Source organism: Camellia sinensis, unplaced genomic scaffold, assembly GCF_055761805.1.
Source record: "Camellia sinensis isolate YWXY unplaced genomic scaffold, ASM5576180v1 Unanchor1, whole genome shotgun sequence".
Lineage (NCBI taxonomy): Eukaryota > Viridiplantae > Streptophyta > Magnoliopsida > Ericales > Theaceae > Camellia > Camellia sinensis.
This window is the reverse complement of record NW_028128987.1, coordinates 27314018-27337088: the sequence shown is the minus strand read 5'-3', so window position 1 is coordinate 27337088 and position 23071 is coordinate 27314018. Positions and strand designations below refer to the sequence as shown.

Genomic DNA, 23071 nt, shown 5'->3' with positions numbered 1-23071 from the left:
GAGAGACGTCTAGGTCAATGGGTGAAAAGTGCTGAAAATTGTTGAGTTTTGTGGTGGCCATTGGCATGGTAAATCCCTTATTTTTTTTATTCCTTCACTATCTTTTTCTTCTTCTTGTGAGTTGTTGCGTAGTTGATGGATCAAATTGGTGAAGTAGGTACATGTGTTGGGCATGGCTATGAAATATTTGGCTGATTGGGATAGTGTTTTGTGTATTAAGAATGGTGTAATTCTTAGTCCAAAAATTATGTACAGAATCACAAACTTTAAAAATCAAGAAACCATATCAAACGAATTAATTTTGAACTGAAATTTTTACAGTAGATTGTTTACATATTGAATTGTATATCTGAATTTTTTCATAATTTTTGGGAGTCAAAATCTATATAAACTGATGCGTTCAAATCTGCCCAGAAAACTGGTTTTAAACAGTAACTTCGGGAGTGTTGTTCTCTTTGGGTATAAATCCAAAAATTATCAAATCAGCGTCATTAGAACCGATTACGAGCCTAGTTTGTTACGTTTTTGGCCTTGCGTTGATTGCTCATATATACATTGATTGTTCAGTTACGTTTTTAAACAGTAACTTCGGGAGTCAAAATCCATATAAACTGATGCGTTCAAATCTGTCCAGAAAACTGGTTTTAAACAGTAACTTCGGGAGTGTTGTTCTCTTTGGGTACAAATCTAAAAATTATCAAATTAGCGTCATTAGAATCGGTTACGAGTCTAGTTTCTTACGTTTTTGGCCTTGCGTTGATTGCTCATGTATACTAAGAGAACCATTAATTTCCTTAAAGTGCTGCAGAAAACAACCTGTTTAGATATAATTAATTGTAGATAATTATTTTGATAAGCAAATCAAGTAAAACCAATTCGGTTTGAAACTTAGGCTATATTAGTTGATATCTGGAGGGTTTTGGAATTTTTCGAATGGTGTAGAGTGGGTTTTTAATTTTCAGAGTTAGTGAACAGTTCGAGAAAACCTATAAAAAATTCTATTTTAGCTCAAAGTCACATTTAATTAAGTTTCGACCGGAACCCATGCCTTGGGTGATTTTAGACCTTGAAAACATGAATTTAGGTAATATTTAAGAATAACGGTGAGTTGGGTTGAGTCGTGTTAGTATGCTTTAGTTGAGGTTTCTTAGTTCCTATTCTTTAGTATTTTTGAATTAGTAGTGACATGTAGTTTTTATACTTGGTTCAGGGCATTAGTTGGACTTTTATACTCTACTCGAGGATTACATTATTTCGTTTCCAGGTGAGTAGTTTCATGCTACATATTTTTATAAATGTTCTCCTACCCTAAACTATTGGAAAATTAAATTGTTGTTTTAAGACTAAACTGTTTTGATAAATTATTATATTATCAATGGAATCAAATTATTTCTGAAACATTTGTGAACTTGGCATACTATAAACTATTTGTTTTGGTCTCATGTTTATAATGATGAACTACCATGTTTTGCGAAACTGATGTGTATTGATTATTGGGACCACATGTGTATTTAGTTCAGGGAAATTATTCCACTGTATGTGGCGACTCTGGCCACTAGGGAACAGATTCGGGTTGGGCCGTGATGACTCTAGTGTTCAACGATTATAAGGAAAAGACCTAGGTTAAGCTAGGTGACCTTTAATCGGATCGTCTTCGAGAAAAGGCCCAGGTTGCCACCCTGACGATGACTCTTAGTTCGGTATTGGATCCAACGGGGCTTATAGCCTTGAGAACTGTGTGGCATATTACTTGTTATTTATTGGTACCCAGAAAACTATTGGTGTTCATGTTGTAATCTGTTTTAAGTGAAAAATGTCATTTATCATGTTCTCGAGAGACATGAGTATTTTAATTGTTGAACTGTGGAACCTTCTTTTTGAAACAGATTCTCTTTACCAAACTGTATGCCAATTTAGTTTCTGTGATATATATCTTATTTTGAAATTGATCCATGTTTTCAAAACTGTATATACTATCCATGTTGCTACTCACTGAGCTATCAACTGACTTAGTTGTTTACCATTTCCAGATGTTAGAGGGACTTAGAGTGGACTCATGGCATAGTGGGGACTCAATTGCATGGACCACTAGGACATTCATTTATTTTGTTTTAGAGTGTTATGTCAAGTTTGTGCATATTTATTTTTATTTGTATTGGGGTTCATTTAGGATTATTTTGATATGTGGGCTGTTTATATCCCATAAGTTTGGATGGTATTGATTACGGTTGATTTTGCCGTTTATACTTGTGGCATGACACTGGATTGAGTTTTGGTTATTTATTAATGGACTATTTTATAGTTGTGCAATGTGTATGGTTTCGTATTTAGGCTTACTTGTGCCTTGGGCTAAGGCCTTATGGGCCACGGCCGGTCATACCCGGGTTTGGGGTGTGACAGGTTGTAGCGGTGTGTTTGGAACAGGTAATGTCTCCAAATCTTTATATGCGAATTCAACCCGAATTGTGCCTTGCAGAGTTGTATCAGTAGTTAATTCTTTCATGTTTTGCCACTTCGCTGAGTATGTCGGGGATCGAGTTGCCCGGTCAGCTCGCGGGGGCCTAGGGGGCAGTGCCCCTTAGTGGGTCCGGGACAGCGCCCAGGTGGGGTCAAGGGGCAGCGTCCTTGAAGCAAAATGCAAACTGCGTTTGAAGTTGCATGTCTGCTCGAGTAGCCGTTTATGTGCTAGAGCGGAGAATGTTTGGTTCTAGAAGTTTGACCTGTCTGCGAAAGCACTGGAAAAATATATTCGACGCTCAAGCGGACCATGTTATATCAATTCGTGAATTTGATATTTCAAATCACTTTTTCAATTCTCTCTCCCTCTCTGAAACTTTCCAAAAACTCAGATCTTGAGTCTCTCTCTCTAAAAACTCACATTCTCTCTAAGATTTCATCTAGATCCATTGTGTTCTTCACCCTAGTGTCTTTGAGAAAAAGGTGGAGTGCTTCAAGAGCTTCATTTTGACCCAAGAAGAACTTGATTTTGTCATCTTTGAAGTTCCATCTTGTTATTTGGGTTTTCTACACTTGAGGTAGGGATTTTCTTAGAGTTATATATATATATATATATATTTGCAAGATCTAAATGATTTTTGAAATCATCCTTCGATAGGTTTGAAAATTGATTGTTGATTCAAGAAGTTGAGCGGCTTTAAAGTGGGTTTGTCTCTTGTTCTTTTAAAATGATCTTATGGGTTTCGATCTTCGTTGATTAAAGAAAATATGATTTTGAAAAGTTTTCTTTCAAAAGATTTGATTTGTATAGTTTTGGTGAGAAAACCTAGAAATTGGAAATTTTTAAAAGAGATTGAAAATCCATGAATGATATTGTTATATAAATGATGAATTTCATGGAATATGAGAATTGTTGTTTATTTTGGAAATTATTGTTCAAAACATTGAAATAGTCTTGAAATGACTAATTGTTGAGGATACTTGAGAAGAGGGAATTGTGTTATTCCTTGAATGATGAATTAAAATAACAGTACTTATATTTATCTTGTAAAATTGGCATATCAATTCATTTGATTATATTAAACTTTGAAGTTGATTTGAAACTTGCATTGAGAAAAGAATGTTGAGAAACAAGTTTTCATGGAATGGTTTTAGAGTAAATACGTTGGTAAGTCTTGATAGGTGGTGTAGATGATATTGAATAAGTTGGCCTCAGAGTCTGGGGTGAAAGGCCGAAAACCTGCGTGGATAGGTATCGAGCCTTCCGGTTAATACTGGTAAAAATGACAATTTGGTAATACTTGTATAGTCTACTTGCAGACACGGTACCTAGGGATTACCAGAGTCGTATTTACCACCTTTGAAATAAATTGTTAAGTTTTGAACAATTGAAATTGTATGACATCATTGAGCATGATGGTTTTCAAAAGATGAAAATGTGATTTACTTTAAAAAAATGGCATAGCATGACATGTGCATTTCATCTCTTGAGATTTGCATAAAATGTATATACTTTGTTAAGGATTTCCTACTGGGCTTTATGCTCACCCTACGAGATTTTTGTACAGGAAAAGATGTGGTGGTTCCGCCTAACTAAAGGAGATAAAATATGTGTTGAGAGTACAAGGCTCTCATTTTGCTGTAACTCTGTTTGTAAGCCAATGGCTATATTTGTGTGGGTTTGAATAATCATTTTATATAACCAGGCCTAAGCCTTGTAAACCCTTCGAGGTATCTATTTGTTTATTTATTTGGTTTTGGATTAAACATATAATCGCATTGAGGAACTAATTGTATCATGTAATGCAAGTGTGGAGAATTATTTCTATTTTCCTTTAAGGAGCCATGATGGTTGTGTTATCATTTGGGCATAGGAAATTGGGCGTTACACTAACAGTTTTGACCTACCTACCCCTTTAATTTATCCTACCCTATCAATGTTCTCTTAAACCTTTTTTTTATTTTTTTTATATATATATATATATTATTAAAATTTAGTTAGGACAAATACAATCGAGTTAGGTAATTTTTCCATTTCTAGTTGTGACAGATGGAGCTGCTGTCAAATATCAAAATGAGTAGTACGAGTCGTGGGTGAACAGTGTAAGCAATAGTTACCGAAGATATTGGCTAGAGGGCATGACAACGGGTTATTGATGTACATAGAAGAAAGCTACAAACATAAAAGTTTGGACGATTTCACGATGAAAATGTGTACACCAAGGAAAGACGTGAGTCACTTTTCAATTGAGGTTTTTTCTTTGTAGCAATGGATACACCTTAGGGAGGTGTGGGCATATCTCATGGGCATAAGGTTTTATGTGGGTATAAGTTCCAAACAATATATGTTGGGTCCTAGTGTAAGCTATGTGGATTCTGGAGTTTCTCTCTAATGAATTTGGCTAGTGTTACTGGGCTCTCAAATTCCCTAACAATTGGTATTAGAGCCGATGATTAGCGATCTATGGGCGGGCTCTCCTGGAGCATCAATGTTGATGGGTTTGGAATTGCACGAAAACTCTTGATAAACCCAAAAAAAAAAAAAAAAATTCCCCATGCATGTGGCAAGGTTGGACTGAGGCAATGTAGCTTTCAACAGACTCGATGTTGGATAGTTACATATTAGGATTAAGGGAGAGTGCATACAAACTATGATGAACTTGCTAAGGATAGATTAGACTCGAGGCAAAGCAAGGCAAGGCAAAGCCTGATGTTTGATTTACACATAAGGGGGAGATTATTGAAACATGTGTGATGTCGAATAAAGAGTAAAAGGAGATGAATCTTAGTTCAAGTTTGGCTAAACTAAAAAATTGCACTTATTTCATCTTTTTATCTTTTTTGGGTCACATCAATCAACATCTCCACTCTACTTTTTCTACACATAATACAAGAAAAGTTAAAAAGTACACTTATTTAGTCTTCTCAAACTTGGCCTTAATATATATATTAGATGTACTCTCCACCTAAGGGTTTAAGCTTTTAATTGGGTTGGTGTTGCTGTGGGCTCCCAAATTTCCTAATTGGGCCAATATTGTTGTGTGCTTGTGAGCTCACAAACAAATTGAATTAAAATACCTAACAAATTTGTAATTCTTTAACAAATTCTGACAAAAATAAAGAAAATAATAAAAAGAAGTTAAAGAGACTTTTTAAAACTAAATCAGCTTATCTGACTTAGTGGCTGTTTAGTACCAATTTGTGGAGTGAGGTTTCAGAGTCAACTTTTATGGAGAGAAGTTTGATTGGTAATGTTTATTTCTCCCCTATTAAGGGGATTGTATGTGGCAATTAGTGGTTGTTGGGCTTGGCTTGGGTTTGGTGATTGATTGTTAAGTTTGGTAATTGTTGACTTTCTAACTATTGTTAGATTAGTAATCTATTTGATGTAATGTTTACCATATTTGTAAGGGTGATTCTATTTACACACCACAAATACTCTTAATACACACTATTAATATATTAGATTTATATTCCAATAATATCCTTCAATGAAATAACTATGAAGGACAACATGAGGTGTATTCTACTCATTAAAAAATTTCATATTTAAAAATACAAAATACTCACACACCATCATTCCTATAGGATTTAGAGTTTTAACATATAAACATTTCATTTCTTCACCATCTTCACCATTAACATACACGTATGATATCATTCATTATCAATTAGCTCACTTCATTATCTTCTCCATTATACTTATTTTTCTAACTCAAAATATTATTTACCTTTGAAGATTTATGGTTTAAGAATATTGAAATCAATTAGTTTTGAAGATTTGCACATTATGGATGATACTGAGATGGTTGGTTTCGATATAAATATTGAAAACGTTGATTTGAACATTGAAAATGTTAGTTTATGATTTAGTTTTTTAGTTTTTTATTTATCTTGTTCATATGTTGGGAAGATGAGTTTGTTCTTCGTATTCGGATAACCAGAGTTGAACTTTTACACAATGTTCGATTATTTATATTTGAACAAATTCAAATTATTAGTATTGACCAAATATTAAATGTTCATACATAAAAAATTGAACATTTTAAGTTAGTTTGGTTAAAATAAAATAAATTTTTATTCATTGTTCATGTATTAATTTTTAAACACATTAAGTTTGTTTAACTCTGTATTAACGAACATTACTAATTTGATGAATTTGAATTGACGATGACAGACGGGAGTTCAAGACCTACAATGAAGATCAACATCGGCGAAGATGGAAGCCTAATGAAACGCTTCGCCGGTGATCTGAAACGACGAGACGACAAGATGAAACACGACGAGAGTTCAACACCAACTATGGAGATCAACACCGGCGAAAATGGAGGTCGAATGAAACCTTCGCCGATGATGGAGATCAAGACCGATGAAGATGATCTCTACTTTGAAGATTGTGAGTTTTTGTTGTATGTAGTGGTGAAGATGATGAGTTTTTGGTGTATGTAATGGTATGTATTCAAATAGTTAGTGGTGTATTAATATAGAGCTAGTAATGGAAAGTTAAGGTATGAAGTAAAATATTTTTAAACCCTAAAAATTATTTTTTGTGGATACTAAGTAATAGTATATATTGAGAATATTAATGGTATATAAATAGAACCATCCTATTTGTAATTATTTTACTATCAATTAAAAAAAATGATAAAGTTACCAAATTAATGCCCATAAGGAAGTATTTGGTCCGAAGGTGAGCAGGATCCATAGATCACCACAAGTCAAAAAAAATTTCATGAAATTGTTCATCACTTAGCAAAAAAATATTATTTACATGACACCCATTAAAACGAAAAATTATATCATGGTTCAAAGACACAACGTGGATCTGTCCTTGATTAATCATAATTTATCGTGCTTTTTATATTTTTTAATTACTTAATATAAAATTATAAATTTTATTCTCTCATCTAATAACAATTTACTTGAAGCACCATGTGATCGGGCCTTCGTACCATCAAAACTGACCAACACAATTATCCATGTTGGGAAGGGGAGGGGGTACTACTTGTTTGATGGATATTGTCATAACCATTGAACTGCCCAAGTTGCTACCCACATTACACGAGGACGGGACTCCGATTTTGTTACATACATATATTTTGATTTTAATTAGAATAAAATAGTAAAATTTAATATTTTATGTGAGTCAATATACCATTACTTTAGATATAATAGTTATTTCTTAGAATAGTGAAAATTAGAGGATTGAATTCGAACCGATATAGTTACACAGTACACGAAGATGGGGACTCCGATTTTGTTACATACATATATTTTGATTTTAATTGAAATAAAATTGTAAAATTCAATATTTTATGTGAGTCAATACACTATTATTTTAGATATGATAGTTGTTTCTTAGGATAGTAAAAGTTAGAGATTTAAAATTCGAGCCGATGGAGAGATTATTGTTGTCATTTCGTTGTAATCTATCTAACTTACTAGGGTGATGCTATGGTACATTTTGGTGTACCATACATTTAGTTATGAACTTATATGATTTTATATCATAACCTATACCATATTAGTCATAACTATCACCATATTAACTCATAACTTAGTTATATTTAATTATTTATTTATACCATATTACTTCATAACCAGGTCATAACTAAGTTATTAAATAATTTTTCTCTTAAGTTAGGCAACCGGTGTAACAGGTTACCAAACCCAACAGAGCAAAGTCAGAAGTCCAACAGTCCCGAAGCCAGTTGGCCTCCCTCTCTGGGCTCTTGCTCTTGCTCTTCTCTTCTCCTCCCTCCTCTCTTCCACCATAGCTGGAGCTTCAGCCATTGCTGAAGACCACCAGCCCCGTTGGCGTCGGGACCACCACTCTCTCAGTCGTGTACCAGGTTACCAAACCCAACAGAGCAAAGTCAGAAGTCCAACAGTCCCGAAGCCAGTTGGCCTCCCTCTCTGGGTCGTGCTCTTGCTCTTGCTCTTCTCTTCTCCTCCCTCCTCTCTTCCACCATAGCTGGAGCTTCAGCCATTGCCGAAGACCACCAGCCCCGTTGGCGTCGGGACCACCACTCTCTCAGTGTAACATCTGTCTTCCTTGCTCTGTTTTTGTGTTTTTGAGTTATATGGTTTGAGTTATGCAGATTTTATTATGGTGTGCAGATTTTAGTGTGTGCAGATTTTATTTTTGAGTTATTATGGTGTGTGCAGATTTGAGTTATGATGGATACATTTTTAGAAGTGTTTAAGAAGTGTTAGTCCCCATTACATGTCTGATATGAACATGGCTTCCCTCCATGTCCATGCTACTTAGTTTGATTGAATTAAATTTACAACCCTCATACCCCTATGGTCCTGGTAATGACCTTAAACTGCCCATCATAGTTTGTCTAGTAAAGATCTTCAAAGGTACAGAAAGATTATGCTATTGCACTAACTTTTTCATAACATGTTTTAATGCAAAGAGAAAATCTTTTCAGTAATTTGACAGGTTCTAGCGAAAATCGAACCAAAACCAATTGTGTGATTGGATTGATGTGAGGATGGAGAAGAAATTGAAAATAAAATGAGAATCTAACAATGTGATCTATTATATTGGTTTTGGTGAGGACTCCCAAAGGCTAAAGTACATGCACATAGTGATTAGTGGCAGTATGTGGGCATGCATATGTGGTTAGATTTCCATTTTGCTCTATTAGCACGTGCCATCACCAACTAATGATACAATTACATATGGATAGTAAACCCCACTTTTAAGATATTACATCTTTCATACTAATTTAGTAACCGCAACATATACACGGTGCTCTAGACGGTAACATGTCATCGGATGGTGATACTAAGTGTTTATCACCGTTGCATTGAATATGTTTCCTCTCTCTCACAATATCCACACAATAGCCATTAAAGTAACACTAAAAATGATGCATCATTATCACAGTTCAGCAATGTACTGTTTCAAAATGTACCCATCTGGTTACACTCTAATTCGAATTGTGACTTGTCTCTATGTTTGACAGAAATTGTGAAGAGTATAGAAATCTAGGTAAAAGTAGTTATCTCTAAACAATCAAAAATCACCAACGATTATGTTTCACAAATAGTTCGCTGCAAATAATTAACCATGTTTGAGTCTTAAAATGAAAGTAATCACTACACACGTTGGCGTCGGGACCACCACTCTCTCAGTGTAACATCTGTCTTCCTTGCTCTGTTTTTGTGTTTTTGAGTTATATGGTTTGAGTTATGCAGATTTTATTATGGTGTGCAGATTTTAGTGTGTGCAGATTTTATTTTTGAGTTATTATGGTGTGTGCAGATTTGAGTTATGATGGTTTGTGCAGATTTTATTGGATCTTGAATGCTTATTGAGTTATACGGTTTGCAGATTTTATGGTGTTTTATGGGTTGGGGTTTTCAATTTTCCTTTCTTTTGTATTTTCCTCTGCTTTCTCGTTAGCCACACACACACACAGAAGATGTGCGTGAGTGTGTTGAAATCAAAGGTATGATGGAAGAGTCTGACAATAAATAAATAAATTAATTAAAAAATATTATTGTCAATTTTAAAATTTCGACAATATTGAAGTTTTTTTGGCCGTCATGGCAAATCTTTTGTGCATGCTTTAGTTATCTCTTTGGGGTCTTTGTGCATTTTGGACTATTTTTGGATTTTGAATTTGTGAAGCAATTTGTTGAGAGAAAATAATAAGGAAGAGATTTTTGTGAAAAAATTCATTCTCTATTTCATTCACAAATCCCTTTTTTTTCTTTTTTTTTTGTGAAGATTTTTTTTTTCTTTTCATTTACAAATCTTTGCACAAATCCTTTTATTTCTTGCAAATTCATGGTATGTTTATGTATGCCTCATATATACTTACATTTACATCACTGTTGCTTTCTTGTTGGTGCAACCCAATTGAATTTGTTGTAGAATCTGCAATGGTTTGTAATTAATGTCCATGAAAAACAAATCATAACATTTTAATATATAATAATACCATACATTTTCGTTCTAATTTTAAAAACGTTACTAATGCATGATGGATAGACACTCGCATGTTTGTGGCTCCCATTTTGTGTGAGATCCATAAACATGTGAGTATTTGTATATCATTATGTGATTTATTTTATATCAGTAGTATTTTTTAGTCCTTAATCTTTTGAATAATTTCGTAAAAATCTCAAAACACAAGAATCTTGAAAATTGTTGTGTAGTGAAAAAATAAAAAAGTGAAATGCCAATTAAATATAAGTTTTAAATTTCTTTTCTCTTTTCTATTCTCTTCTCAAATCTTTTCAAAATTTAAAATTCAAACACAACTTAAAAAAAATTAAATTCGCAACAAATGATAGAGAAGGCAGAGAAACAAGGACCTATTTGGGTTGTGGTTGGGAGAGAGCAATTAATGCTTCCTTTCTAATCAGTGGGACAGTCACAGACATCATTCTCAACCAAACATGCACCTCCATGGAAACAGAAAATGTCACCACATGGTGCCCCTGCAAGCTCACAGTGCTCTCCACTATGCCCTGTTTGGCACTGGCATTTATAACTCTCACCCTGAACTATCTCCTCGCAAGTCCCTCCATTTCCACACCAAAATGAGTTAGTCCCATCACACATTGTCATTTCCTCATCACAAAACCTCCCCCTGTTAATCAAAACAATAGAACACAAGAAGTTCCATGATGTTTCAATTCCATGAATCTAATCAACTAAAAAACAATGAGCATCAAGTATAGAGACAAAATTCTTTCTTTAAAAAAAAAACTAATAAAATACAGTACTGACAACACTACATTTATTTTGGATAGAGTCACATTCTATCAAAATAAATGCAATATTAATACTGATAGTATGACATTTATTTTGAAAGGAGTCACACTCTATTAGAATGAATGTGATATAGGCCACATTTTTTCAATATACTTTTGTATGACAAATTTATGTTTATAACATTATTAATTATATATCATACCAAAAAAGTGCTTGTTGAAGAATTTTAAGATTTTCTTATATTGGTGTTTGGTACATTAATGATTCAAGTTGGTATGAAAACTTCCATTGAAAATCATATGGTTATAAATTGAGAAATAGTTTCAAAAATTGCACAAAATATAGTGTTGGCAGCACTGCATTCATTCTAGATGAAATTATACTAGAATAAACGTAATGTTGGCAATACTACATGTTGTACATTTTTCTATGAAAAAATTGTGTTCGTAGCATTACTTGTTTCTTTTTCTTCTTCTTCCATTTATTTATTTATTTTTTTAAATCTTGCTAAAGAATTTCAATATTTTCTTATAATGGTGTCTAGCACAAGAATGATTTAAGTGTTGTATGAAAACTTCCATTGAAAACCATATATATATATATATATGAGTTTGAATGAATCAGGCAAGTTAGATTTACCCTTGGAAAGGTCGATCACCATCTAAAATGGTGGAAGGGTCTGGAAGATTGCAAATACAGTAGCCAGTGCTGTTGCATGATCCAGTTTTGCATCTGTCGTCATCACACGGTAGAGCAGCAGCAGCTTTCACAATATTGGTTGATCCAAGAAACAGAGATAGTATAATTAGATACACAACTCCCATGCCAATTGACATTTCAAGAATATGAGAGAGAGAGAGAGAGAGAGAGAGAGAGAGAGAGATTGTGATTGCTTCATCTCATTTTTTGAGATTTGTGTGTAATGAATGTGATAGTCTTTGGATTTAAGCAAGGTGTCAAGAGATAGAGGAAATGGGATTTTTATTTTTTTATTTTTTGGAACCTTACCAAGTAGTAAATCTTATATACCGGTAATTACCTACAAATTACACGTATCAATTAAGACGGATAGAACGCCAAAAGAAGTCAAACTTTAAATGTTTCAATTTTCCAGTTCGTCCTAAGATAAGCCTTTTATTATTTAGTAATACTACATGTTTATTATATTTATAAATATCAAAATGTTGTCTATATTCATTCTATGCAAGGACTCACAATACGGCAATTCAATCTCAACCCTTCCTTTATAATCCGAGCAACTCTCTTACCACAATTTCTGAGATAGGAAAATCACCTATTGTTTCAATGCAAAACTGAGGCTGAGCTTCTAAGTACATGCACTTTGTTTCTTTTCTTTTCTTTTCTTTTACTTGAATTCAAACATAAAATAAGCTAAACTTCTTCCTGAATTTTTTAACTTCTGCACAGACCAATCTATAGATATATGGAAAAGTATTATTAACTTCTTCTTGAATTTTTTTTCCTCTCTCAGCTTTTGCCTTCATCAGAGCTCCCGTGGATCACTCTGACCACTCTTACCGTTGTTCACTCCGGCTGCGACATCACTTCGGCTGCTCGACATCCTGCTCGGTTAGTTTAGAAAATATTCAACAGACTACTATACTTCTATAATTAGTTCTCTATACTGGTATAAGACAGTATATAATCCTTGAAGCTAAGCTTCTATATAATTCTTGAAGCATATTGATATTAACTACCCCTGTTTGGCTCCCATTTTTTTCTTCGGTTTTTAATTTTAGTAAATTTTATATGCAAACATATATATAGGTTGCTAATATAACAGGTATGGATCCAAATTCATTAAATCTACATTTCAAGCTCCTACTGTATCATCCCAAATAGATAGATAAAAGATGTATATTCTACATTTATATCTGGAGGGATTGTAAGCACTTTGTACAAACTTCATTTCCTTCCACCATCAATCTACTTAGTGACAAGTAACAAAGGGTGTAATAGAGATTACATTTTCCCCTCCCCTTATCAGACTACATTTTCATGTCCTAAATACACTAGAAAATTGGCATTTCAAAAAAATCAAAATCAGTTCTCAATTCAATTTCCAATAAAACTGCAGAAAATTGGGTATCTTATATGATTTCACAATTCTTATTTTTCTTTTCAATCATCTTCTTAACAACAAACAAATCATTTTTTGTATTGTAAAACAAAATGGTAAATGAAGGACCAACCTCAAAATGAACCAACCAATTGTTAATTCCTGCTCCAAACCCCTTATCAAGATGGTAAGCCGGGGGAGACCCATCCAAACAAACTGCACAATATCAGAATCCCAACAAATTGCTTTCCTAAACATTTATAATTTTCAAGTGCTTTATGTGGTTCAAGCCATCCCCAAACCCATGCAGAGAATAAAAAAAAAATTAGCAAGATAAAATATGGGAAAGTGAACCACAACATAGCTAAAACCAAAGCAAGTAAAACTAGTTAATAAAGATATTCAACCTTCTGACTGTATACCTAAAGTGAGACTTGAAGGAGCAAAGGAGCTATACATAACCATGACATCGTTTTTTATTTTTTTTCTACAATAGTCCCAAAAATAAAATAAAAAACAATGTCGTTTTTATTATCAATTCGTATGGTGCCAAAATATTTGGCTCCTTTTTGCGACAAAAAAATTTCCTTACCAAATTACAAATTTTGTCCAAAAAAATTAACTTCTTTAATCTATTTTTTATGCTAATGTGACCTAAGCTACTGGGGTATCATTTTTTGTTTATGATTAGAATTTTTTTTAGTGTCTTTCCTTTTTACATTGGAAACATAGTCTTTGTTAACTACATTATTATAAAACAAATCCATTCATGTGTGCATGTCGTGCATTTGATGAATGTACTATAACCTTTAAGATTTTTGTTTGTTTGTTTTTTTTCCTAATCAAAGATATTATGAGTTTATTTTTCTTGTCTTTCTTTACAAGGAATTCTGATTGAAGCCTAATGGATAAGCCGACTGATCCTCCAAAGCGCCCGATCACTCCATTCATTTTCTTTTGGTATTTCGTTAATATCTATTTGTATGTAGTTATATATTTTCCATTATACGAATTCTTATATTCATTTTCATATGTTTATAGCCAAGAACAATCAATGGAGTTAAAAAAAACCCAAATGAAAGTAGACGTGAAGGTAAGTGCAACGTATTCTTGTTGTTTGTAGTATTCCTTTTGTACTTGTAAGCTTGTATGTAATTGTTCATATGATTTTATGCATGTAATGTAGGATATTGGGGACAAATGGAATCAACTTCCTGAAGAAGAAAAAAATAAGTATATACAAATGGGAAAGCTGCAATCTGAACAATATGCCCAATTAAAAACTGTGGTCCAACAAAAGCCTCCAAAAGTAAAAATTCAAACCCGAATTGAGCTTACATCAATTTGTAAGATTATTAGAAGGTTGGACAAAGCACAACAACAAGCAGTGAGTGATATGGGTTTCATTGCATCCTAAGCCTTAGGTGCACGCACATAGATCATGACTTGTGTCATTGGTTAGTTCAGAACTTTGATCCTTCAACTCATTCATTGAATGTCCACGGTCTTCGAATGCTTCTCACCGTAGAAGATGTTCATGAGTTGATGGGATTACCTTCCAATGGTCTACCTGTGAAGTTAACAGAGTCCGTAGATGAAATTACAAACCTATGTGATGAAATTGCGATGAAGAATAAATTTGTTCCGCTCATATCTTTGAAATCTTATCTGCTTGAAACAAAAGATGCTGGAACTGAATTTAAAAGGAAATTTGTCTTATACATCATTGGAGCCCTCTTGTGCCCCACCACAAAGGCAGGCGTACACCAATCATTCATTAAAATGGTTAAAAATGTTGAGTCCATCAGTCAATTCAATTGGGCAAAGCACACCCTTGATTTTCTTGTCGACCGCATTGCCATTGCCAAGGTCAAAGAGCGGTCTGCTATGCGCGGCTGTTTGCTTCTTCTAATGGTACTTCCCCTTGATGTGTAATTATTTCATCTATTATTTTTTATTGTATATTGTCTAACACACATTAAAATGACTTCTTTTTTTGATTTTTTTTCCCATGTAGTTATTTTACTTGGAACAATTTGCTCGCAAAAGGGAGTTGGTGGCTACTTCCAACTCCATTCCTCGCTTATCCTATTGGGGCAATTCAGAAATTAAGCAGGGTTTGAATCAAATTAAAGCTTTGGGAGGATATTTAAATGTTGAGGTAAATATTTACAACACATGACTTTTTATAATTATAGCTCAATTTACATTACACCTGTGACATTAACAAGTTATTGTATATCTGTGAATAGGTGGCTTTGCCTAACATTGGTGAAAAGTCCAATGCAGTAACTCTTAGCCAGGGAAGAATTGACAAGAATGATGACTCCCGATTGGCTAAAGTTGAGAAACAAGTCATTGAAATTCATGCCCTTTTGGTCCAAGGCCACAAGGACACAAGGCAAGATGAGGATGACAAACGTCTAACCAAAGTGGAGAATCAAGTTGAAAAAATTCTTGAGTTGTTAGAAAAACACATGCCAGTTGATGGAGAACAAGTTAAAACACCACCAACCAAACTACTTGCGGAGCAGCGACTGGTCAAAATGGAGAACCAAGTTGGTCAAATTCTTGAGTTGTTAGAACGATGCATTCCAGTTGATGGTGGAAATGTTAAAACACCACCAAGCAAACTACATGAGGAGCATCGAATTGACATTGAAATGGTTGGTCTCGATGATAGTGGTATCGAAAAGGTTGCAGCCAATTCCCCGAAGTTTGTAGATGAGGATGAGATAAGGAATATGAATGACAAAAAACCAATGGAAACTTTGCATTTGAGAAAAACAAAACCAATCCTCACACCACCAAATGCAAAGGCAGTTGCAAAGAAACGAGCCAAATTAGTTGGTGGGAAAGCATTAAATAATGAACAACTTTCTATTCCACAAAAGGGGAGATTGCGCGCAAAAAAGAGCGATACAAAGGCAGTCGAAATGAATGCTGTAACAATGTCATCATCATGTAGTGTTGTTCGTGGTCCTCAGACTCGAGGGACCCAGAATTGCAAAGCCAGTCAGTGGTTGCGTACACCTTTTGTGAAATTTGATGTAAAGAAGAAAAGACCACAGTTGAAGCCATCGTCAACTGACAACAACATTGACAATAATATTCATGACAATCTCGATGAAGTAAACTAAATGATTGTGTCTCAAAACATATTTGATATATGTGTAACAAATAGTGCTTGTTTCTTACTTTTCTTTTACTTGTATCAGCTATTTGATAATTTACTTGATCAACTTGGGGGTAATGTTGTTCCTGAAATCCCAAAGGTTTGGAACTAACTATTATAGTATTTTTTGTATATGTGGTTATTTTGCGCTAACATACACTAACCATCTTCATGAACATACACTAACCAAGCTTGATTTGTTTTATGCACTATTCTTCTCAATACCTTTACAAGTCATCCGTGCCTTTGCCAGACCCATTAAATGACTATGACAGTCTCGTTCTACGATATGCATTTGATGAATCTCTTTCAGAAGGGTACAATTTGACTACCTTTAACTTGTTATGTATGAAGTACTATACCTTCTAACTCACATAGTTATCCATGTGCTAGGGAATATCTTGTACGAATGAAACTGCACTACGTGGAAGTACAATCTGCCACGCGGAAGGAATTGTGGTCCTTGAAACCATATCAGTGGATATCCTTGTGTGTAAGACTTTTCTCCTTCTCCTATTTTATTTGCTACCATTCCATCATCCAAGTTACTTTACTTTGCCTATTCATAAATTTCATATATTTTGCACTGCAGATTATAAATCTCATTGTTGTGAAATTGACAAATAAACAAAGGAAAAAGTTTCCAAATAAGGATCACAAGGTTTGGTACTTTCCGACCCATGTATCGGTAAGTATTAGCCATACCTAAAGACTTTTTTTATTTAGGCACAAGTTATTTATATGTTAAAATTGAATATGCAGCAAAAGATTTTGTGTCAACCTTCTGATGACACAATGAAAGATATAGTAGAAGATTATTTTGGAATTTACAGATACACTGGCCCCCTTCATGCTTGTGAGGAGGTAACATGACAAAATACTACTATTACCCAATTTCCAAATTTACCATGCACAATAACATTTGATCCATGTTATGTATTTATTTATTTTTTGCATGTACATTCGACGTTATATTTTTAGATTTACATGCCCTTCAACCATAGAGAAAACCACTGGTTGTGCTTGAATGTAAACATGGAAAAACGGGTTGCCTATCTATTCGACTCCAGTAGATGTATTGGCACCGATGAGGATCGAAAAAATCAAGCTACATTATTGGTAATAGAATAACCATTATGATACCCCACTTGTATCCACTTTTTTGTTTCTTGATCATGTACCTTACTACCTACCACCAACAGGTACAATCATTGCATAAGCTGCTTCAATATGCGCATGGAGAAGATTACGTTCAAGATGTTAGTTCGTTTGCATTTCAATGGTTGGAAGACATGCCACGCCAAGACAACAAGTAATACACTACATTATCGTTCTTGATTTTTAAATAAGCATTAATGTTATAATCTCTAAGTTCGTTGACTCTATTGTTACAACTACACTCATTCCTATAACTATGATTGTGGTCTTTTCGTCATCAAATATATGCAAGGGAAACCTTTGCCTTCAGGTGTAATCAAGGTACTTACATTTATACCCAACTGTCCACTTATCAGTATCTTATGTTTTATGAAGACTAATTTTATAATGTGTGATGTTTTTACGTACTCACTACTTTTGGCATGTAGTTTGACTATTTGCATAGGGCTCGCTTGTTACTTGATCTTGTGATATACAAGCATAATTCAGCTCCTATTGTTGGTGATATCGCACAATATAAAGCTGGTGATGCTCTATTCTTTTTTATTTTTCATAAGTTCGTACAATCAATGACGTTATCGCATTTCTTAAACTCGTGAACTTTGAGTTTATAACTCAACCTTTGTTATAAAATTATATTCTCAAGTGTGCTACCTTGTGCAGAACTCAGAGCTAGGGGTGAATTGAAATGGAAGTAGAGGCTATACGACTTTTGTGATCCTGAAAGAAGGAAAGATAGTGGATAAGGTTGTGGGAGCGAACAAAGACGACTTTGATTTTAATTGATGTATTTAAAATTTGAACATGAATTGTTTCTATTCTTGGGTATGCAATGCATTTTTTTTTTTTAATTTTTAATTTGAACATGAATTTTGCTTTCAAGCTTTAGTTTATTTATTAATTTAATATACATCAATTATTAGTTCTTAATAATCGTTTATGACAGGTATAAATATCTATCGCTATATTTAAATGTCAAGCTTAGCACAATTAAAAAGAAAAGAAAAGGCTATGGCAGCGTTTTTTAAACGTCCCTATATCCCAGCCCCAACGGTTGGATTTTTAAAATGTATAAATATCTATGACGGCGTTTCAAAAGCGTCGCTAAATATCATAGTGACGTCATAGTACCGTTAGGGTAGGACATTGGGCGGCGTTTATTTTTCATGATTTCAAAAATAAAACTAATCATTTTTACTATTATGCAAAAACAGTTTTGAAAATTTCAAATAACAACATTAAAGTTTCTTATAAAAAGTATACTTCAAAAAAAAAAAAATGTTGTTCGTTTTCGTTTTTTCTATTTTCAAGAATACAAAACATTAAAATAAAACAATACCAAAGTGTTTTAGCTTGTGTCTATTCATTTTTCTCTAGGAACCATGCAAGAAAAATAATGTTTTGAAAAATTCCTATGCATTCTTCCTTGAAACCCAACTAGGTTGCAAACGAACCGAATCAAAATTTTCAATGTTTAAGCTCGTATATTAAGAATTAGTCGAACTCGAGCTTGAGCAAGTTTTAGTCGAGCTTCAAAAATCAAACTCAAGCTCAGCTCGTCAAATATTTGTTGAACTCGAGCTCGCTCAATTACATAAACGAGCCAAGTTCAAACTCGAACTTAAAAATGAATTAAATTTAAATTAATTTACTTATTAAAATTAAAAAAATACAAAATTATTATTAAAATATATAATAATACTTATATTAATAATAAATTTCAATTCGTTAGCAACACTAAACCCAGCCCAACCAAACCCCAGTAAGAAATTTTTGCTTCTCATTTTTTTTTAAAAAAATTAACTTTTTCCTTTCCTTAACAAATTCAAGAACCAAAAAAGATATCACAATTCAGGCTTCTCTAATTTTCCGTGGCTATATTATCTCAATCACTTCACAAAATAATTATATGTATCCCATACCTAAAATAAACGTAAAAGAGATAAAATATGGATAACAAAAACACATTTAAAAAATTCCCAGTCAAGAGTAAATTCAGATACTTCGCAAAATCTGCTGTCAAGAATGGCAGAGGCAGCTACTTCTATAAATTAGAACAATACAGTGTGTGATACCAAATGACAGTTTGGCCATTTTCAAGAGAATATTTTATGGGAAAAAACGATCGAATAATGACCTTCAATTTTCTATATGCACTTGCTGTTGTGCATTTGCTTCGAAAATGAGCAAAAACACTAAACAAAATGGCTTTATAGCCTTTGCTAGTGCAACTGTGGTCTAAAATTTATATTAAAGCCTTACACATATATACATCTTAAAGAATTCATCCATCAACGATATTAAAACCACACACATATATACATCTTGAAGTGTCTTTTGATGAACCTGGACGAAAGATCAACAATATTGAAAAGCAAGTTACTATTGCAAGGCAGTGTAGGATTTCTTACAACCTCATTTGGTGAATGATAATTCCTTACAAAATTCTTTCTTCAAGGAAAAAAGGAAGTGTGCATACAAAATATGAACTTCCATACAGCAAAACAAATATCCATCAACCATCATTTAAGAGTATTTTTACAAAATACTAACAGATTTAAGTCCTCAAAAAAAAATTTAAAAAAAATCTTAGTTTAGCTTCCAATATCACCCGCTCGATCATATCAACTATTACCCACAGCAACACCTGCAGAAACAAATTATATTGTCGTTAAGGTTTGTTCACTTGAAATCTATGATTCAAATCATAACAAATTGAATTTTGATATATTGGTCATTACACACTCTTTTGTCATTTTCTGTTCGTAAATTATTTATTTCCATAATCAAGTTGTAAACATCATAATCAGTTATGACATCTAAATATTCTAGCTAAAATCTATCTTGGCATATCAACAAATTAGAATTAAGCAGCCACACATAAAATTTGCAAAGCAAATGTAAACAAAATGAACATAATTTGAACTGAAAAGATGCCATAAAAGTAATTACCTAGAGACGTATCCGCATCAGTGAACGCTGAATTTTGGACAACTTGTGCATCGCAACTACGCAAGTCATTAACATCCTTGCTCAACTGCACTGGAGACGTATCCACATTAGTGACAAAAAGTCGTCTCTTCACAGGGTGAATCTTACATGGCCTCATATTATTCCTGGGACGCTTCGGTGTAAAAGGGGTGGGAGTACCAATTGGATCATAATCATCGTATTCCTCAAACAAATTTCTACCCACTTGTCCCGTTTTATGATTGTTTTGGGGGCAAGTTCTCCTCGTGTGGCCGACGACCCTACATTGTCAAGTAAATCACCAATCATTAAAGAGAACAAAAATGCCAAGACTACCTCACAACAAAAAAATTAAGACACAAAGCACAATATAATGTATACCTGCAACATTGGCATCGCCTTGGCTTTCGAGGTTTAGCCATGTAGGATCCCGCAGTATTCCCCTTCGTGTTCACTACTTTCGGATCCCCAACCCCAAATGGCGGTAGTGAACTTTTTCCTTCATCAACATTAGTTCCCTTGGCCATGCAAAGCTGCTTCATCCGACATGTCATAGTGAAAAATGCATTCCTAGCCTCTTCAAATCCTTCAGATGTTTGTGAGGCATAGTAACACATTTCAGTAAAAAAGAAGCAAAGAACCCCAAAGCGTGTCTCCTGTGTGAGAGTGCTAGAGAATTGGGCTTGGCAATGTTGTTCACCAACCTTTCTTGCTTGCTTTGTCCAACGATGCATCACACAACCTGGGGGAATTTCAGTCATGTGTTCACATTTCATCACAGAAATCATATGGCTGCAAGGAAGTCCAAAGAACTCAAACTTTTTGCAACTACATTTCATTATGCTAGTTGCGGGATGGTATGACACTTCCCATGTGGAACCAAATTCAGTGTACTTTGAAAATTTGTATATGCGATGATCGAACTCCTCTTTCCTTCCATCAAAAATCAACAATGCTTCCTCAATTATTTCATTACGGAACATTAAGAACAAACGTCTGGTAAAGATGGTTGCTGCATGTTTCTCTAGAGGCTGAAGTGCTGTGGTAAGACAAGGATCACTGTTGTCAGTTTTTGCCTCGGCATCTGCTTCTTTGTTCCGTAACCGATAAAGGGCCATGTCAAAACATCTAACAAATTCGAATAGTTTCAGTTTTCGTTTGAGGCGCTCATTGAAAAAAGCATGCATACCCTCGCAACGCTGACTGCTCTTCATTCCAGCAAAAAATGACCACGCAAATATGACTGAGCCCACATGCCTTTGTTGTTGTAGGTGTCTGATACCCACTTGTTATTTTGAAGGCCATATTTTCTAACCATCTTACTCCAAGCTTCCTCAAATACAACCTCATTCGCATCAAGATCCATGAGATGCTTGAAATGTCCCTCGAATCCATCAACTCGAACATTTCGCTTGGCATTTCTGTGCATATGCCAATTACATAGACGATGCTTGGCACTCGGGAAGACTTTTTGTATTGCCTCACGCATGGCCATATCCCCATCTGTCAACACTGACACCGGTCTTTTGTTATCCATGGCCTCTAACAACTTCTGCAAAACCCATGTGTATGTTGCAATTGTCTCATCAACAAGCAAGCTGCATGCAAATATGGTGGTTTCAAAATGGTTATTGACCCCGGCGAAAATAACAAAAGGTTTGTTATATGCATTCGTTTTATAAGTTGTATCGAAGACCAACACGTCACCAAATGCAGCATAGTCTAGGCAAGACCTTGAATCTGCCCAAAACAATTTGTCAAGCCGATTCTCTTGATCCTTGTCATACTTGTAAAAGAAGTAAGGGTCAGCATCAGCTTTTGCACATAAGTAAGCCAAAGCACACTCCGCATCACCATCCTTCATTTCTACTTTGCGCTCGGCTTGAATATAATTGTGCAAATCCTTGTGAATAAAGCCCACGTTCGCGAAAGACCCAGATTGTTGCACCAACAAATCCATTATCTGGCTTGTCTTGACACCAACATCGTGCAAAGTCTTTACTTGAGCTTTGTCGGGGATCTTTACAAACCTATGCGACCGAAGAAATGGCACACATGGTGATGTTGCCAATGGATGGTTATGTTCCATGTTAAAGTGAGTGACAATGTATTTGCCTACATCCAGATTGTACTTTATGTGGAAATGAGCATCACAACCAACTCTAGTCAATGCCCTGGCAGCTCTTTTTCGATCAATACGGGCCAAGTGTTGCTTTGCTCTTTGGCCTTGCCTTGAGCATACCCATTTTCTACTAAGAACCTTTGTTGCCTGCATTGTTCGCGTGTCTTTCCTAATGCTAAATCCCACAACTTTAGCATATTGATTATAGAAATCATTGGCATCCTCTTCTGAATTGAATTGCATTTCAAGAACATCATTCTTGGTTAAACTTTGAATAGGGTCATTTGCATGGGAACCTAATTCTTCTTTATTCCCACAAACTTCGTCATCTTCAAGCTTGCGCTCAAATTTGGTACATCCAAAAGGATCCAT

At 34.4% G+C, this 23071-nt stretch overlaps 3 protein-coding genes and 2 long non-coding RNA genes across 5 annotated transcripts; 2 read left to right on the top strand and 3 right to left on the bottom strand.

The window, feature by feature from the left end:
* Positions 1-10432: 10432 nt before the first annotated feature.
* On the bottom strand, positions 10433-13622 carry LOC145814204 (uncharacterized). The gene is made up of 3 exons (XR_014357545.1): positions 13408-13622; positions 11834-11957; positions 10433-11069 (listed from the first exon to the last, which is right to left on the bottom strand). It is a non-coding gene; the product is annotated as an uncharacterized LOC145814204 (long non-coding RNA).
* LOC145814203 (uncharacterized) lies at positions 12687-14659 on the top strand. Its single transcript, XR_014357544.1, has 4 exons — positions 12687-12784; positions 14160-14234; positions 14316-14367; positions 14461-14659. It is a non-coding gene; the product is annotated as an uncharacterized LOC145814203 (long non-coding RNA).
* A 127-nt stretch (positions 14660-14786) lies between these two features.
* Positions 14787-18721, top strand: LOC145814160 (uncharacterized). The gene is made up of 11 exons (XM_082910683.1): positions 14787-15188; positions 15292-15435; positions 15527-16405; positions 16493-16549; positions 16684-16766; positions 16843-17137; positions 17212-17313; positions 17431-17568; positions 17652-17928; positions 18036-18132; positions 18271-18721. The coding sequence occupies exons 1-9, from the start codon at positions 14787-14789 to the stop codon at positions 17763-17765; spliced, it is 2214 nt and encodes a 737-aa protein (XP_082766809.1). The 3' UTR covers positions 17766-17928; positions 18036-18132; positions 18271-18721.
* Positions 18722-19961: 1240 nt separating this feature from the next.
* LOC114295563 (protein FAR-RED ELONGATED HYPOCOTYL 3-like) lies at positions 19962-21806 on the bottom strand. Its single transcript, XM_082910706.1, has 3 exons — positions 20959-21806; positions 20560-20858; positions 19962-20254 (listed from the first exon to the last, which is right to left on the bottom strand). Exons 1-3 carry the CDS (start codon positions 21789-21791, stop codon positions 20232-20234), a joined length of 1155 nt encoding a protein of 384 aa, XP_082766832.1. The 5' UTR covers positions 21792-21806; the 3' UTR covers positions 19962-20231.
* A 165-nt stretch (positions 21807-21971) lies between these two features.
* LOC145814159 (protein FAR1-RELATED SEQUENCE 5-like) lies at positions 21972-23071 on the bottom strand. Its single transcript, XM_082910682.1, has 2 exons — positions 22058-23071; positions 21972-21998 (listed from the first exon to the last, which is right to left on the bottom strand). The coding sequence occupies exons 1-2, from the start codon at positions 23069-23071 to the stop codon at positions 21972-21974; spliced, it is 1041 nt and encodes a 346-aa protein (XP_082766808.1).

Excerpts from the sequence above, each read along its gene's own strand:
- LOC145814160 (XM_082910683.1), top strand. The coding sequence starts at position 14,787 with ATGCTTCTCACCGTAGAAGATGTTCATGAGTTGATGGGATTACCTTCC. Across the intron at positions 15,189-15,291 it reads GCTGTTTGCTTCTTCTAATG|TTATTTTACTTGGAACAATT; the intron begins GTACTTCCCCTT and ends TTTCCCATGTAG. Across the intron at positions 17,569-17,651 it reads AAAATCAAGCTACATTATTG|GTACAATCATTGCATAAGCT; the intron begins GTAATAGAATAA and ends TACCACCAACAG.
- LOC114295563 (XM_082910706.1), bottom strand. The coding sequence starts at position 21,791 with ATGAAGAGCAGTCAGCGTTGCGAGGGTATGCATGCTTTTTTCAATGAG. Across the intron at positions 20,859-20,958 it reads AGGCGATGCCAATGTTGCAG|GGTCGTCGGCCACACGAGGA; the intron begins GTATACATTATA and ends TTGACAATGTAG. Across the intron at positions 20,255-20,559 it reads TGATGCGGATACGTCTCTAG|GTGTTGCTGTGGGTAATAGT; the intron begins GTAATTACTTTT and ends TTGTTTCTGCAG.
- LOC145814159 (XM_082910682.1), bottom strand. The coding sequence starts at position 23,071 with ATGGATCCTTTTGGATGTACCAAATTTGAGCGCAAGCTTGAAGATGAC. Across the intron at positions 21,999-22,057 it reads GGGATATGGCCATGCGTGAG|AAATGCCAAGCGAAATGTTC; the intron begins GCAATACAAAAA and ends GCATATGCACAG.